General features: G+C 39.4%; 2 protein-coding genes across 5 annotated transcripts in view; one reads left to right on the top strand and one right to left on the bottom strand.

Moving 5' to 3' along the window:
- tmco4 (transmembrane and coiled-coil domains 4) overlaps window positions 1–17,720 on the top strand; it is a 96,818-nt gene that overhangs the window by 12,964 nt on the left and 66,134 nt on the right. The window lies entirely within an intron of this gene.
- LOC139028037 (interferon-induced very large GTPase 1-like) lies at window positions 4,310–16,667 on the bottom strand. Its single transcript, XM_070444499.1, has 4 exons — window positions 16,375–16,667; window positions 11,528–11,797; window positions 5,334–11,310; window positions 4,310–5,207 (listed from the first exon to the last, which is right to left on the bottom strand). The coding sequence occupies exons 1-3, from the start codon at window positions 16,658–16,660 to the stop codon at window positions 6,638–6,640; spliced, it is 5,229 nt and encodes a 1,742-aa protein (XP_070300600.1). The 5' UTR covers window positions 16,661–16,667; the 3' UTR covers window positions 4,310–5,207; window positions 5,334–6,637.

Here is a 17,720-nt window from a genome sequence, read left to right as displayed (position 1 = left end):
CCTGACATCTAAACTACTATAACAGGTTCAGTTATCTGGTGATAGTACAGTGTTCTGACATCTACACTATATATACAGGTCAGTTATCTGGTGATAGTATAGTGTTCTGACATCTACACTACTATAACAGGTCAGTTATCTGGTGATAGTATAGTGTTCTGACATCTACACTACTATAACAGGTCAGGTTTATCTGGTGATAGTATGGTGAATGATTCTAACTACTATAACAGGTCAGTTATCTGGTAATAGTATAGTGTTCTGACATCTACACTACTCTAACAGGTCAGTTATCTGGTGATAGTATAGTGTTTCTGATATCTACACTACTATAACAGGTCAGCTATCTAGTGATAGTATAGTTCTGACATCTACACTACTATACATGTCAGTTATCTGGTGATAGTAATAGTGTTCTGACATCTACACTACTATAACAGGTCAGTAATCTGGTGATAGTATAGTGTTCTGACATCTACACTACTATAACAGGTCAGTTATCTGGTGATAGTATGGTGAGATATCTACACTACTATAACAGGTCAGTTATCTGGTGATGTATAGTGTTCTGACATCTACACTACTATAACAGGTCAGTTATCTGGTGAGAGTATAGTGTTCTGACATCTACACTACTATACAAGGTCAGTTATCTGGTGATAGTATAGTGTTCTGACATCTACACTACTATACAAGGTCAGTTATCTGGTGAATAGTATAGTGTTCTGACATCTACACTACTATAACAGGTCAGTTATCTGGTGATAGTATTGTGTTCTGACATCTACACTACTATAACAGGTCAGTTTATCTGGTGAAGTATGGTGATGATATCTACATACTATAACAGGTCAGTTATCTGGTGATACGTATAGTGTTCTGACATCTACACTACTATAACAGGTCAGTTATCTGGTGATAGTATAGTGTTCTGACATCTATACACTACTATAACAGGTCAGTTATCTGGTGATAGTATAGTGTTCTGACATCTACACTACTATACAGGTCAGTTATCTGGTGATAGTACAGTGTTCTGACATCTACACTACTATAACAGGTCAGTTATCTGGTGAAAGTATAGTGTTCTGACATCTACACTACTATAACAGGTCAGTTATCTGGTGATAGTATAGTGTTCTGACATCTACACACTACTAACAGGTCAGTTATCTGGTGAATAGTATGGTGATGATACATCTACACTACTATAACAGGTCAGTTATCTGGTAATCAGTATAGTGTTCTGATATTACACTACTATAACAGGTCAGTTTATCTGTGATAGTATAGTGTTCTGACATCTACACTACTATAACAGTCAGTTATTGGTGATAGTATAGTGTTCTGACATCTACACTACTATAACAGGTCAGTTATCTGGTGATAGTATAGTGTTCTGATATCTTACACTACTATAACAGGTCAGTATCTAGTGATAGTATAGTTCTGACATCTACACTACTATAACATGTCAGTTATCTGGTGATAGTATAGTGTCTCTGACATCTACACTACTATAACAGGTCAGTATCTGGTGATAGTATAGTTCTGACATCTACACTAAACTATAACAGGTCAGTTATCTGGTGATAGTATAGTGTTCTGACATTACACTACCTATAACAGTCAATGGTGATAGTATAGTGTTCTGACATCTACACTACTATAACAGGTCAGTTATCTGGTGAAGTATAGTGTTCTGATATCTACAACTACTATAACAGGTCAGATATCTAGTGATAGTATAAGTTCTGACATCTAACCTACTATAACATGTCAGTTATCTGGTGATAGTATAGTGTTCTGACATCTACACTACTATAACAGGTCAGTATCTGGTGATAGTATAGTTTCGACATCTACCTACTATAACAGGTCAGTTATCTGGTGATAGTATAGTGTTCTGACATTATACACTACTATAACAGGTCAGTTATCTGGTGATAGTAATAGTGTCCTGACATCTACACTACTATAACGTCAGTTATCTGGTGATAGTATAATGTTTGACATCTACACTACTATAACGGTCAGTTATCTGGTGATAGTATATGTGTTCTGACATCTACGCTACTATAACAGGCTAGTTATCTGGTGATAGTATAGTGTTCTGACATCTACACTACTATAACAGGTCAGTATCTGGTGATAGTGTAGTGTTCTGACATCTACACTACTATAACAGGTCAGTTATCTGGTGATAGTATAGTTCTGAATCTACACTACTATAACCGGTCAGTATTAGTGATAGTAATAGTTCTGACATCTACACTACTATAACAGGTCAGTTACTGGTGATAGTTATGTTTGACATCTACACTACTATAACAGGTCAGATTCTGTGATAACTCTGTGTTCTGACATCTCACTACTATAACAGGTCAGTTATCTGGTGATAGTATAGTGTTCTGAACATCTACACTACTATTAAACAGGTAGTTATCTGGATAGTATAGTTCTGACATCTACACTCTATAACAGGTCAGTTATCTGGTATAGTATGGTTCTGAATTAACTTATAACAGGTCAGTTATCTGTGATAGTATAGTGTTCTGACATCTACATACTATACAGGTCAGTATCACTGGTGATAGTATAGTGTTCTGACTCTACTCTATAACGAGCTCAGTTATCTTGTGGTAGTAAGTGTTCTGACACTACACTACTATAACAGGTCAGTTACTGGTGATAGTATAGTGTTCTGACATCTACACTACTATAACAGGTCAGGTATCTGGTGATAAGTAAAATAAAGTGTTCTGACATCGACACTACTATAACAGGTCAGTTTATCTGGTGATAGTATAGTGTTCTGACATCTACACTACTATAACAGGTCAGTTATCTGGTGATAGTATGTGGTTCTGACATCTATACTACTATAACAGGTAGTTATCTGGTGATAGTTAGTGTTCTGACTCTACACTACTATAAACAGTCAGTTATCTGTGATAGTATATGTGTTCTGACATCTACACTATATAACAGGTCAGGTATCTGGTGATAGTATAGTGTTCTGACATCGCACTACTATACAGGCAGTTATCTGGTGATAGTATAGTGTTCTACATCTACAACTGATAACAGGGTTCAGTTATATGGTGATAGTAATAGTGTTCTGACATCTATACTACTATAAAGGTCAGTTATCTGGTGATAGTGTAGTGTTCTGACATCAACATACTATAACAGGTCAGTTATCTGGTGATAGTATAGTGTTCTGACATCTACACTACTATAACAGGTCAGTATCTGGTGATAGTATAGTGTTCTGACATCTACACTACTATAACAGGTCAGTTATCTGGTGATAGTATAGTGTTCTGACATCGTACACTACTATAACAGGTCGTTATCTGGTGATAGTATAGTTCTTGACATCTACACTACTTATAACACTATACTATCACCAGATAACTGACCTGTTATAGTAGTGTAGATGTCAGAACACTATACTACCACCAGATAACTGACCTGTTATAGTAGTTTAGATGTCAGAAAACCTGCAGAACAGTGATGGTGTTGAACATAGTTATCTGTGTGATCACCGGACAGAGGTTGCTCTCTGGTTTTGTGACGAAACAAAGGTTTAGTTGTGTCTTCTTATTATCTTGGCCTTAGGCCTATATATCACCGCGTCAAGGCATATGAAACTAACAGGTTATAGAGCAAACAACGCAATTATCACAGCAAGGGTTGTAATATGGCTTACCCAGTGATTTTACCCACACACCACTTGTAACGACTCCCACCAAAGGTGGCTCCCCTTCCTGTTCGGGTGGCGCTCGGCGGTTGTCGTCACCGGCCTACTAGCTGCTACTGACTTTTCTTCCCCCTCCCTTTTTGTTTAGTGGTTACACCTGTTTGTGGTTAGGGTGATTAGTGGGGCTTTATTCCCCAGCAGCCCGGCCTGCTGGGTGTGCGGGATTGTTGTGTGTACAGGTAGTACATTCTTGTGTGTCACGGTTCGTGTACGTTGTGTCTTGTGATTTCGTGTTCTCACTTTATTGTGGTGGAGCATTTACTTTTAGAGTAGCGTCGTGTTTCACCCGTGTTGGGAATTAAATTGGAACGCTACTCTGAACTCTCTGTCTCCTGCGTCTGACTCCTTCATCCACTACACCACGGGCATTACACCACTACTGGTGTGATGACAAGTTGAGATTATTAAAGCGAATTAAACTTGTAAACAAGTGTTGCAGAAGCGGTTTGATTGTTGTTCAAATCCCAGATTTAAACTGAAGATGAAATATTGAATTCAGATTCATAGAGGAGTGATGAGACGACTCAAGGAATCTATGACAGGTTCTCCAGTTCCAATATTATTTTAATACACCATGGTGGAAGGGTTGCACTTCAACAAACACCATGACAATGTCAAGATCTACATGCCTTTTATGTTGCCAACTCACACAGTTGGTGGACCCAAAACCCCCCATACATTTGATTGGTCTACATGGGAAGGTTCCTCGGCCGTCACTGCTACCAATAATTATATAGTTGACAGGTGAAAACTACTTAGCCAAATATGGCATAAACATGTTTAACAGACAGGTAACGTGGTGCTAAGAGCACTGTCATGATACTTAAAAATACATGTTTTGATCTGGTCAACAACTCAGGTTTCAGAATGTCTTGGTCAGTGTATTCACTGGTCCAGAATGAGCAGCTAGAGGAATTTCTCTGTCAGCTTGTCTGTGACCTTTTTAATTAAGTGTTGTTTCTGACTTCTGAACAGGAGTGAGGATCCCAACACAGTATATACATTCTACTGATTCACACAGTGCATACATATAATATATAGAATATACTGGATAAATATATTGGGTATATATTGGATTATAATAATTGAGAATACCTATAGGTTAAATATAGTACCAAGGACTAGTTGTTTTACTCAACACACAAGACTACCCTTATACACTTTGGCTCTTTCTCAGTCCTCTGAAATTCAGTCCTCTCCTTCACTGATCTGCCAATCAGTGCAGATTCAGGGGACAAGACAAGGGGAAGAGGGGTTTTTAAGCATTTGGTCTGTTTACATTTCCACAGATGCCATACCAACATCACAATCTAATGGTAAATTATTTTTTTCTCTACTACCAGGGGCTGAATGTCTCAAGCGTCTCAGAGCAAGAGCGCTAACTCAGGATCAGTTTAGCCTTTTAGATCACATTGAATAAGACTACATGGACAGGTTGGACCTGATCTAGGATCAGTCTAGCCTTTTAGATAATAATGAATAAGATTACATGGACAGGTTGGACCTGATCTAGGATCAGTCTAGCCTTTTAGATAATAATGAATAAGATTACATGGACAGGTTGGACCTGATCCTAGATCAGCACTTAACTTGAGACGCTTGATACACACTTTGTGGGCCTTTATTTGTAGATACCCGATTGAAATGTTATAGCCTACAACAGATTCCAAGGGAAACAAATCAAGTTTTTAAAATAAATCATGTTTTGTTAATTGATTGATTTGTATTCATCATCTCTAGTCACAAGATAATACAAAATGAAAAAGTATTTTTAGTTTTAATGGAAGCAAATTTTGTTTCATCTCACAATATGTCTGTAAACTACAGTATATGTTCATTGCAGAAAAAAATTTACTTTTTTTGTCTTCATCATGGTAATAGTTTGGCCAACTGAAAGTCATTCCCTCCAGTCTACAGAGTTCCATCTCACATCATCAACTACTAAAATAAAATAAACATCAATAACAAAATCCGTGTCAATAACAAAAATAGAATCATCATCAACAAAAGTAAAAACATCAACAACAAATATAAATCCTCATCATCATCATCCAGGCAGATTGCTCAAGATGGACTTCGAAATTGGACGTCATGTCCTGAGGACGTCGGAAAATACCTTCAAAACTGACCACGTTTTGAACAAATTACAAGGGGTGGTCCAATATAAACACATTTTAAATATTCTTAGTTATCATTTTTGCTTAAATAAATTATTCAAACAAATGGATTTATTCAAACAAAAGCCAAGCCAAGCCAATTGTGGATTTGTTCACAATAAAAATTACATTAAGATTAAAATGCAAAAGGTCAAATTACAAAAACAAAAGCCAAGCCAAGCCAACCGTTTACCACTAAACGAACATACAGTCACTTCCAATCATTAATCTGTGATTAAGGCATACCAAGCCATAGGTTAAATGGTCAACTAAATGAAAGTTGTGTTTATTTATGGACATTAGCAAGTAAAACACTCTGAATCTGTTGGTTAACTTGTTGGTATTCATATTTACTCTTATTATCTGTATGATTTCTGAATGTAGCTTAATAAGTGCTCTGCTTACACCTACATTATGATGTTAAATGTTGTATTCCTTTCACATCATATTCAAAGTGTTAGCTATTTCACTATGGAACATCTGATCTGTAAATTCCTAAGATGTTATATAGTTTATGAATGCATCTGATAATGTGTTTTTCCTGCTGCAGTTGTTCTTTTCTAAATTGCATTGGGTATCTGCACATTATTTCAAAAACTTTATTGAGACGACTGGTTCTACATATGATGATTCTGTGAAATGTAATTTCTGGTTGTTAAGTCTATGAAACGTCAATCATGTTTCTGGTCAACAAGTCTTTATATGGAACTTCACTTTATTTCATGTTGAATGACTTTTTCAAGCTCTTCAATGCATCCTCAGGTGTTATTGCCTTCCAGTCCTCTGGGACATCAGCAGGAAGTGCATGTTTGCCTTTAGCGATTGTCTCATTGAATGTGGCCATCACATACTTCCAGTAATCTGAAGCCTCAATGCTGGAATCTCCAGTTATTAACCAGTCAGGGTAATATTTCTGGTAGTCCTTGCAGGGGTGAAATGTTCCTCCAGTCTCAGTGTTGGAGAATGATGCGTCACTAACCACAAGAGATGAACATATCTCTATTACTAATTTATTTGAATAATGATCGCTATAACCATTGATACCTTCTGAACGGTGAATGGAGGCATGGTGTTTTTTGTGCTCTTTCCCCCCTGCTTCACAGGGTACACCACAGAAGGGACATTGCTTCCCACAGCCAAACAGACTGGTGAACATCTCGTCATGAGGCTTGAATGGTAGAGATCTGAGTCTCTCTTTGATGTCCACTCCCTTGTTGTACTCAGCTGCCAGTGACTGCTCCATTTCTCCCACAAACTCTTTGAGGTAGACAGCAAACTGCTTTGTGTTTGCATCTTGAAGAATAAGCATCAGAATGGAATCCAGAGCATCTTTGGAAAAGACAAGCTTCTCTCCAAGAGCATTGCAAATAATGTTAATGAACATCTTGATATCATTTACATTAGCTTTATTGCTGACATTTGAAATGGCAGCAATTATGATTTGGACTATCGCTGACAGATGTTGTATCTCTAGTTTCTTCAGACCGTTGTCCTTTGAAAGTCGTTGGACAATCTGGTCAAACAGCCAGTCCTTCACAAACTGTTCATAATGGTTAATGTACTCTCTATATTTCTCATATTCTCCATCCATCAGTAGCTGTTTCAAAATGGAGAACTGGAAAGCCCCTCGGGTGCTGTAATCCTCTGACCCTTCACCTGTCTTCACTTCATCAATCACATCAGGACCAATCAATTTGGTCACATAGTCCCGTACAGCTGGCTGCAAACACAGCTTTGTGAAGTCCTTAGCTTTCTTTAGGCACTGGTCTCGGTTATGAAATAAGTCTCTGAACTCAGTAAGGTACTTGTTCTTAGACAGTTCCAGACACTTCCTTGGGTCATTGACTTCAATGAAATCATCATGCATCTTCTGGAACTCTCTGGCTGCTCTGCCACAGATGTGTTGTTTGAGAGAAACCTCACATTCCTCACTGGCTTTAACTTGTGTGTGTTGTTGTAATGTTTGGTCAATTATTCTAAGCAGTTCTTTGATGTGAGTGTCATGGTAATCAGTTTTGCTTTTCACCCTCTGGGTCATAAACTCCAGACACTGTTTTATGATGTCATCACAGAGGTCTTGTAGTTTTTTCCTGTGATGGTCGGGATTCAAGTGCTTTGCTATGTTTTTAGCCTGCTGCCACCAACTCTCTGATTCCAAAACAAAGGCTTTTCTCCCACAATCCACCAGACTGTTTCCAACCACCATCTTGTTGACATGACTCCCCCTCGTTATCAGATTATCACGTAACATGAGGAAGGTATTTTGAGCCACATCTCTTCTTTGGAGTCCTTTGAAAGTTATCTCAGACAGAGTGTCCCTCCACATGATTTCAAACTCATTACTGAGGGCCTCATCTGATAGAACAGATTCTTTATTTTTACAGTTCTGCAGCAGAGTCAGAACCTTCTTTTCCATTGTACTTGTCTGAGAGCTCTTGATGTTCTTCAGTTCTGTCATTCCCTCATTGATTTCAACAGTTCCTAGCAATTTGTTCTTCACCGTGTTTTCTATCTCCTTTCTCAGTGTTTTGGCACTGGACACAAAGTCCTCCTTGTATTTTTCCACCAGATTGACATGGCCGTCTTGCTTTTCAAAGTATTTTACTAGATTGTCTTGGATTTCCTTTTCTCCCTCTGCAAGCTTCTTAGATGCTTCTCTCAACAAGTCGTTTTGCACATCTCTTATGGACCTCTGGGGATGTTGATCTGTCATGCCAATATTGGATATTTCAGTTTCAGCACTCACCATCCATTTATACATCTCTTTCTGGAAGGCCCATTCCCAACCATTGTACTCAGAGCATAATCTGGAGTACGCATCTGCAACCAAGCTGTTTCTGAAACTAAAGATGAATTTCTCAAATTTCACTGCCTCCCACAGGCTTTGTGTCCACTTCAGGAAATGTGTCAAGTCATAATTTTTCTGGCATTTTCCGAAATCTTTCATTAAGGTCTTCTTGAAGCAGTACACTGCCTCACTGTAGCCTGCATTGACTGGAGCCATAGGGGGAGTCCCATGCCAGAGTCCTGGGATATAGCAGCTGCTTGTGTCTGGATCATACTCCATCACGTCAGTGAACTTAGTGATATTCTCCTTCTTCTCCATTCTGGCTGCTGCCAGGGTCATTTCATTCAACTGTTCCAACAACTTCTTCCTGTCCCTCATGTTGTTGTCATGAGCAGACATGTCTGACACATTCTGGTGCACAAAATGACATACTGGCTTCTTCCCCACTTCCTTCATCCTGATAAAAGCATGAACAACAATCTGTAGAATGTCTTTCATCTCTGTGGAGTTCTCCATGGCGATGTTGATGATAGTGACATCACTGAGTCCTATCACCAGTGTTGCCAGTTCATTGTCATGTTCATGGCTATCATCTAGTTGAGCCAACTCTGGTGATTTCAACCCCTCTGTGTCAATGATCATGATGAAGTCACATGTCAGCTCCTCCTTGAGTTCTTTGTTTACTTTTATCAGTTGCATGAAGGCCCCTCTGGTACATCTTCCACTGCTGACAGCAAACTGGACCCCAAACATGGTGTTGAGGAGAGTGGACTTCCCAGTGCTTTGGACACCTAAAACTGTGACCACCCGGATCTTGCTGTTGGATTGGACAAGAGTATGAAGCTGAGTCAGTACAGCTGATATCCATTTCAGAGGGATATTTGATGCATCTCCATCCACAAGTTCAATGGGGAAACCATCCAACAGCATCTGAGCACACAATCCAGGGAGATGCTCCATCTGTTTCCTTCCAGGACTGTCTTCAGGGAGGGAGCAGGCAGCTTCATATAACTGGCCCAACTCACGCAGGAAGTGTTCAAGTCCCAAGGAACAATCAGATAATTTCTTATCCAAATCTTTAATGTCGTCTTTTTTCTCCTGAGAATTTTGGCAAAGAGCTTTGTACCGGTCCCGCAAACTAGACAGGTTCTGCCGTGACAGATTGTCCAGATTTATCCGCATCCATTTGAGGAAATAGGAACGCTCAGCTCCTGATCTTGACATTCCTAAAATGAAGCTTGCCATTGCATCTGACATGTCAAATGTATTTTGCTTCTTTCTCAGCTCTTCCTCCTTTCTCTTCAGAGAGCTCTTGTAGTGTTCAATGTCTTGATCCCCTGCTTTTCTCAGTCTACATCTCTCTTTCTCCAACTGGGAAAGCTCTTTCCAGATTGTTCCTTGTAAGGGTAGCTGTTTGTCTTTGAATTTCATTGTGTCTTTGAAGTTTCTGGTGATTTCATCTGCAATCTTCCTGGCACTCTGACACTCACCACTGTCTTCATCAACCAGAATCTCCATCTGACGAGCCACGGTAGCCATGTTTTCAATTGTCAATCTGTTTTTACTTTTTTCGATGATGTCACCTACAGATGACTGCAGGGTTTTGACGAATTCTGCATCATTCTGCTTCTTCTTCAAAATCACATTTTTTGGATTTATCCTGTAGTTTGTGATCATTTTCTTCAATTTGTCCACACTGAAAGTTTTTTTCTGAGAATTGACAACCAGAAATAACTCTGTTGTTGTGATTTTTCCTTCCAAAACCTTGAGATCTGACTCTAAATCATCAGTGAAAATGTAAACTGCAGCTGATGTTTGACACAGAAAGGAGAACTGTGTTACAAAGGACCTGATGTCTCCTCTGWGATTGGCCACCGCCACAGGCTTARTGAACMTGTCTATGTTTCTGTTCCCASATGGAARGTACCAGCTGATTTCAACCAGACCATCTGAGATTTGYCGAGRKRCATCKCCACATTCCATATCATSATGAACAAATGTRTCATGGTACTGTTGAGGGTTACTAAGCAACTTGTTCAAAATCTGAGACTTAGACAAGCTACTCTTTCCTAGCCTAACAAAGGACACCATAGGAATATCAGAGACAACAATTCTCTCCTCCACAAAAGCATTTGTGGCTGTTTGGGAAGAGGGTCTAAACTTCCTCACTATGTCCCTCAAGGCCCACAGCATCAAAGTGCTTCGTTCTGTGTCACAGTTGGGCAGCAGAAGAGGAACAGCAAACTGACATGTTGACATTTTCTGGACCATCTCCTGCTGCAGGAAACCATCTGAGCTCAGAAACAGGGCAGTTATCAGGTCCAGTGGATTAATGACATCGCTGTTATCAGTGTCAGTGGTCAGGTTGTCTACACCACAATAGGAAACCTCCTGGTCAGTGGACATACATTTCACACTCCTAGCATTCACATTTGCCATCATTAATTTCTTCAGGAAGGCCCCTGGAAGTGACTGTATAGTGGTAAGAGGTTCATCTGATGTAGTATCAGCATTTATCTCAAGGACAGTACTTAACGTCAGCTTGTTTTCATAATGATCTTCTAGTCCAGTCTTTGAAAACAGCTCCTTGAGACAAGATCCTGTAGATAGAAAGGAAGATCAGGAAAAAGAAAGATCCAGGAAATTCACCATCAAAAATGTATTCCAGTCAAAACAACAGTTTGTTGATTACTTTTTTCAAATCCAATGTATTTTCCACGTATATTCTATGTCACAATACGTTGACAATTTACGTTTAAATAAAGTTGATTCAACCAGATTTTTCCCAGACAATACTTAAGTAGGGTACTTCCTTACCTGTGGTGAGGGTTGTTGATACCAGTTGACTTTTCGTTCCATTTTCCAGCACAGTGCAGACAGTGACAGAGTACTGAGTACCACCTTGCAGGTCAGAGAGAGTGATGCYGTGTGAAGATGTGGTAGTGATGTGTGGTTCTGTCCCTGGACACTGGTAGGATATCTGGTAATGATGTTGGGTTTGGTTCAATCCTGGTGGCTGGCTCCAGCTAACAGCAGCTGATGTGGTGTCCACTGAGTCAACAGTCAGCTGGTCTGGAACAGGAAGTACTAAGGGAAAATACATTATTGTCAAGGCTATAGTTTAACTCTAGAAATATACTACAGGAGAAGAAGTAGAATAGTAGTTGAAAACTAGAAAAGGTCAGCTTGCAATTCCTTTTGATATGTGAAGAAATAAGCTGAAGCAGAAGTCACACAACCGGGGTTAGATATGTCATGTAAAAAAAAAAGTTTCCACTTTATGCATTTATTAACTTCACTGTGCCACTGCAAACATGTTACGCCATGGCAACAAAAAAGGTCATTATATTCTCCACAATAACAAATGTTTTATACGGTCCTTTGGATAACTGCATCCCAATGCTGGCTTGCATCTGAAGCTAAGCAGGGTTGGTCCTGCTCAGTCCTTGGATGGGAACCCAGATGCTGCTAGAAGTGGTTTTGGAGGGCCAGTAAGAGGAAACCTTTCCTCTGGTCCAAATAAATATCCCAATGCCCCAGGGCAGTGATTGGGGACATTGCTCTGTGTAGGGTGCTGTCTTTCGGGTGGGATGTTAAACGGCTGTCCTGACTCTTTGTGGTCACTAAAGATCCCATGGTACTTATTGTAAGAGTAGAGGTGTTACCCCGGTGTCCTGGCTAAATTCTCAATATGGCCCGCATCCCATCATGGTCACCTAATCATCCCCAGCTTACAATTGGCTCATTCATCCCCCCTCCTCTCCCCAAGTCACTATTCTCCAGGTTGTTGCTGNCAGGAAGTACTAAGGGAAAATACATTATTGTCAAGGCTATAGTTTAACTCTAGAAATATACTACAGGAGAAGAAGTAGAATAGTAGTTGAAAACTAGAAAAGGTCAGCTTGCAATTCCTTTTGATATGTGAAGAAATAAGCTGAAGCAGAAGTCACACAACCGGGGTTAGATATGTCATGTAAAAAAAAAAGTTTCCACTTTATGCATTTATTAACTTCACTGTGCCACTGCAAACATGTTACGCCATGGCAACAAAAAAGGTCATTATATTCTCCACAATAACAAATGTTTTATACGGTCCTTTGGATAACTGCATCCCAATGCTGGCTTGCATCTGAAGCTAAGCAGGGTTGGTCCTGCTCAGTCCTTGGATGGGAACCCAGATGCTGCTAGAAGTGGTTTTGGAGGGCCAGTAAGAGGAAACCTTTCCTCTGGTCCAAATAAATATCCCAATGCCCCAGGGCAGTGATTGGGGACATTGCTCTGTGTAGGGTGCTGTCTTTCGGGTGGGATGTTAAACGGCTGTCCTGACTCTTTGTGGTCACTAAAGATCCCATGGTACTTATTGTAAGAGTAGAGGTGTTACCCCGGTGTCCTGGCTAAATTCTCAATATGGCCCGCATCCCATCATGGTCACCTAATCATCCCCAGCTTACAATTGGCTCATTCATCCCCCCTCCTCTCCCCAAGTCACTATTCTCCAGGTTGTTGCTGTAAATGAGAATGTGCTCTCAGTCAACTTACCTGGTAAAATAAATAAAAACCCTATCAGCCCAGAGAACCCAGCACAATGGGGCTTTTCATTTAATTGTCTTCCAATTATCGGAATGTCCAGACCTSATATTTCGCCACCGCAATGAAGTGTTTAACCATTTTCTATTCAGGACAACCAGGGCTACAAGTAGAACACATTTCTTTTTACATAAACCGTTGCATCCATGAGTGTTGTTGACAAATGTTGTCAGCCAAAGCAAATACCCCTGATATTAATGTATTTATATGAATGCTGTTCGTACAGATGGTGTTTGCTCGTTGGGAAATGAATATCCCCCTCATCAGTGATAACTGTGTGGAATTTGGAGTTTGTGACAGCAACTATGTGAGCTCATCACAGTATTGTAGACACTATGTCCTGGGATTTCMTATGATCTTCTGTGTAGAAGAACTCCTCACCTAATAACTCATGTGTAGCTTGTGATTGTCATAGAGCAAAACGTTATGTGTTCTTGTTCGTGTTTGTGAGAGTCTCAGATTTTCATAGACAGCGTTTCATGGTTTGTAGCTCAAAACATTCGGACTCAACAAACATTTCTGTTAAAAGACCCAGACCCAGGCTCATTCGTGATCCACCCTTGTCTCACAAACACTGCTCCCCATTCAGCCTCTGTTAGCACGTCCAGTTTCAACTGTTCTGCCTGCAGGTAGGTGTCATGACGTTGCCTGCTTGGGTACTGCAAACCCCATCCCCCTCTCCCTGCCTCTCCCTTTCCTACCACAACCCATGCGGTGATCACAGAGAGATGTCGTAAATTCCTGAGAATCTCCCCACCACAAACAGTATTAAGACAGAGGGTAAACTTTCAGGACAAAGGAATTCTCTTCCACCTCACAGAACTTGAGGTACGAACAGATTTCATGTTCCGGAAAAAGTATTAAAGGCCGGTGGGGAGTCCAGCTATTAACATGTCCATTTGTCCCCATGTGAGAAACTCAGGAGAGACTGTGGGACCACATTACCATACCGCTGTTTATATAATAACCTCAGATATGAGGTTTACATCTGTTTGTTGTATAAAATGAATGAGTGAGTATGATACTGTTTGTATAATTGTGTAATATGATTTTGGACTGTTTAATTAAGAAAAAGACAAATACCTTTTTCATTTGAACTAAATCCAAGGACCGCCCTGAGCCCAGTATGGGTCAGAGACCAGGGGACCACCCCTCTCTGCTATCTGAATAAAAGCCAACTTTAGGAAATGACCATTTAGACCATGTTTCTCTCAATCACGAGAGGACAAAGGTTGCAGACCAGCTTACCTCGATAACGAGAGGGCCAAGGTTTGAGACCAGACTGCTGAATCTTTTAACCATCCCACGTGGTTAAACTCTTAGACTATCGATACCGACAGAATAAGAACAAGTCTTTGATATTGACTTCTAGTCTGCAGCTAGGAATTCGGTATCATTGAACGCGAAGAAAGACAACCTGCCGAACACATCCATTCTGCCTATACCACGGAATTGTCCTCACTGAAACAATCCATCAACCGACGACAGAACTTCACTCCAACCAAAACGAACTTCTCCCAAGACCTAGGGCGACACACACAGTTCTGAACCGTACTATATGATATATTCGGATTTGCAAATTGTTCCCGAATTGGTCCAGCAGCCGTTCCATGTGTTTAGATTAGGATCCTTAGCATGTCGCAATTTTGCCTTAACTTCTTAATTGAACTGTAACTCTGTAGGTGAATTCTTAGTCGAACGCAACTTTCCCTTTGTCTTACAGCCGCCATGCCGGTTCAGCCCACTAGGGCATATTGCTCCCATCATTTCATTAACTATTTTAAGTTGTTTTTTTTATGCAGTTCTTAATTCTTATTTGTTTAGTAATAAATAAATGATTTAAGACAATTGATGTATGGAATGATTCATAGTGAAGACTGGGTTCGTGCAGATCAACGATTTACGACGTTGGAATGAGACTAACGTGAGGATAATAAATAAATCATTAATTAGAAGACTATTGATCAGATATGAAAATATCTGAAAGTTATATTGGGAAATTATAACTTTGTAATCTAATAACTTTCCCTGGTGCCCTCGAATTCATAGTTAATTAGTTACGTTATTACTCAAGTGATCGCATAATCCCTAATTACAGGGAATCTATGATAAAAAACTATAAGTCTTCAATTTAACGATAACAAAGACACGACATAGGGAACCCTGGCCTGTTCACCGGATGTGTTACCTGTCCCGGACCTGCTGATTTCGACTCTCTCTTCTCTCTACCGCACCTGCTGTCTCGACGTCAGAATGCTCGGCTATGAAAAGCCAACTGAAATTTTACTCCTGAGGTACTGAACTGTTGCACCCTATACAACCACTGATTATTATTTGACCCTGCTGTCATCTACGAAACAGTTTAACCATCTTGAAGAACAATCTGGCCTTAATGGCCATGTACTCTTATAATTTCCACCCAGCACAGCCTGAAGAGGACTGGCCACCCCTCAGAGCCTGGTTCCTCTTTAGGTTTCTTACTAGGTTCCTGCCTTTCTAGGGAGTTTTTACTGGCCACCGTGCWTCTACATCTACATTGCTTGCTGTTTGGGGTTTTAGGCTGGGTTTCTGTATAGCACTTTGKGACATCTGCTGATATAAAAAGGGCTTTATAAGTASATTTGATTGAAATGTGATTGTTAAATCACACAGACTAATAGTTGATACCAACGGATGCAGAAGAAATAGACGAATCCAATGGTACAACCTAGAAGTATGTTCACAATGGTTAAAAGGGTTTAAAGTAGTAAATCATGCAGGTGTGACGTTGGGACTCACTGGGTTAAAGCAAGCAGAGGCACACCAGGTCCTTGACATAATGACTCACATTAGTTGAAGAAACCATTAATTTAAATCATMWTATTATTATTTTTAAAGATAATTAATTTCAGCACCAAACTGCAACATGAGAACTGGGGAATTCACCATCATATATTTCTCATCAGGGAAGATACTGTACCTTTACATCCCATACTGATACATTCCTTATGATTAGTTTATAGAATCATTTTGATAACGAGTTAAGGTATAATAAACTTTGACACCAGATATAATACTTAAGTAGGGTACTTCCTTACCTGTGGTGAGGGTTGTTGACACCAGTTGACTTTGCCTTCCATTTTCCAGCTTAGTGCAGACAGTGATAGAGTACTGAGTAGCAGGTTCCAGATCAGAGAGAGTSATGCTGTGTGAAGACGTGGTAGTGATGTGTGGTTCTGTCCCTGGACWGTGGTAGGAGATCTGGTAATGATGTTGGGTTTGGTCCAATCCTGGTGGCTGGTTCCAGCTAACAGCAGCTGATGTGGTGTCCACTGAGTCAACAGTCAGCTGGTCTGGAGCAGGAAGTACTAAGGGAAAATACATTATTGTCAGGCCTACAGTTTAACTCCAGAAATATACTACAGGAGGAAAAAGTTTAATAGTATTCAAAAAGTAGTTTTGAGGGGGGGGGGGGGTTCTTGCATTGGAATAATATAGAATTCTGCTTATATAATCATTCTCATCTACCGCAATAAACATAAAGTTCAAATGTCCAGACTGAGATCATGGTGTCCTTTTGAAATCAGTAACCTATCTCTGCTGCGCTGCATCAGCACAATGGACAGCGCCCTACATCAATGCTGTTTTTGGAAAAGAATATAGACTAATGCTAACTAAATGCTGTAAGTAGTAGCCTAGTTATTCATGTATGCAAAAGACAAAATACTGAATAGTTTGGCTTACTGACACGACTGCAAATGTGAATGAATGAATGAATGAATGTGAACAGAGAAAACAGCGGTAACAAGTGTAGACCTAGTAACATAAATATCAGATGGACAAAAGACATGACACAATCTATATTAGAACTAGTCACATTAACATAATATCAAGATAGATAAAGACATGACACAATCTATAATTAGACTAGTTACATTAAATAATAGTCAGATAGATAAAGACATGAACACAATCTATATTAGATCTAGTCACATTAACATAATATCAGATAGATAAAGAACATGACACAATCTATATTAGACTAGTTACATTAACATAATATCAGATAGATAAAGACATGACACAATCTATATTAGACTAGTTACATTAACATAATATCAGATAGATAAAGACATGACACAATCTATATTAGACTAGTCACATTAACAATAATATCAGATAGATAAAGACATGACAAATCTACTTAGACTATTCATTAAACAAATAATATCAGATAGATAAAAGACATGATATCAATCTATATTGACTAGTCACATTAACATAATATCAGATAGATAAAAGACATGACACCAATCTTATATTAGACCTAGTTTACATTAACATAATATCAGATAGATAAAGACATGATACAATCTATATTAGACTAGTTACATTAACATAATATCAGATAGATAAAGACATGACACAATCTATATTAGAACTA

The sequence above is a fragment of the Salvelinus sp. IW2-2015 genome, linkage group LG7 (assembly GCF_002910315.2).
Source record: "Salvelinus sp. IW2-2015 linkage group LG7, ASM291031v2, whole genome shotgun sequence".
Lineage (NCBI taxonomy): Eukaryota > Metazoa > Chordata > Actinopteri > Salmoniformes > Salmonidae > Salvelinus > Salvelinus sp. IW2-2015.
This window is presented reverse-complemented; position numbering and strand designations above follow the sequence as displayed.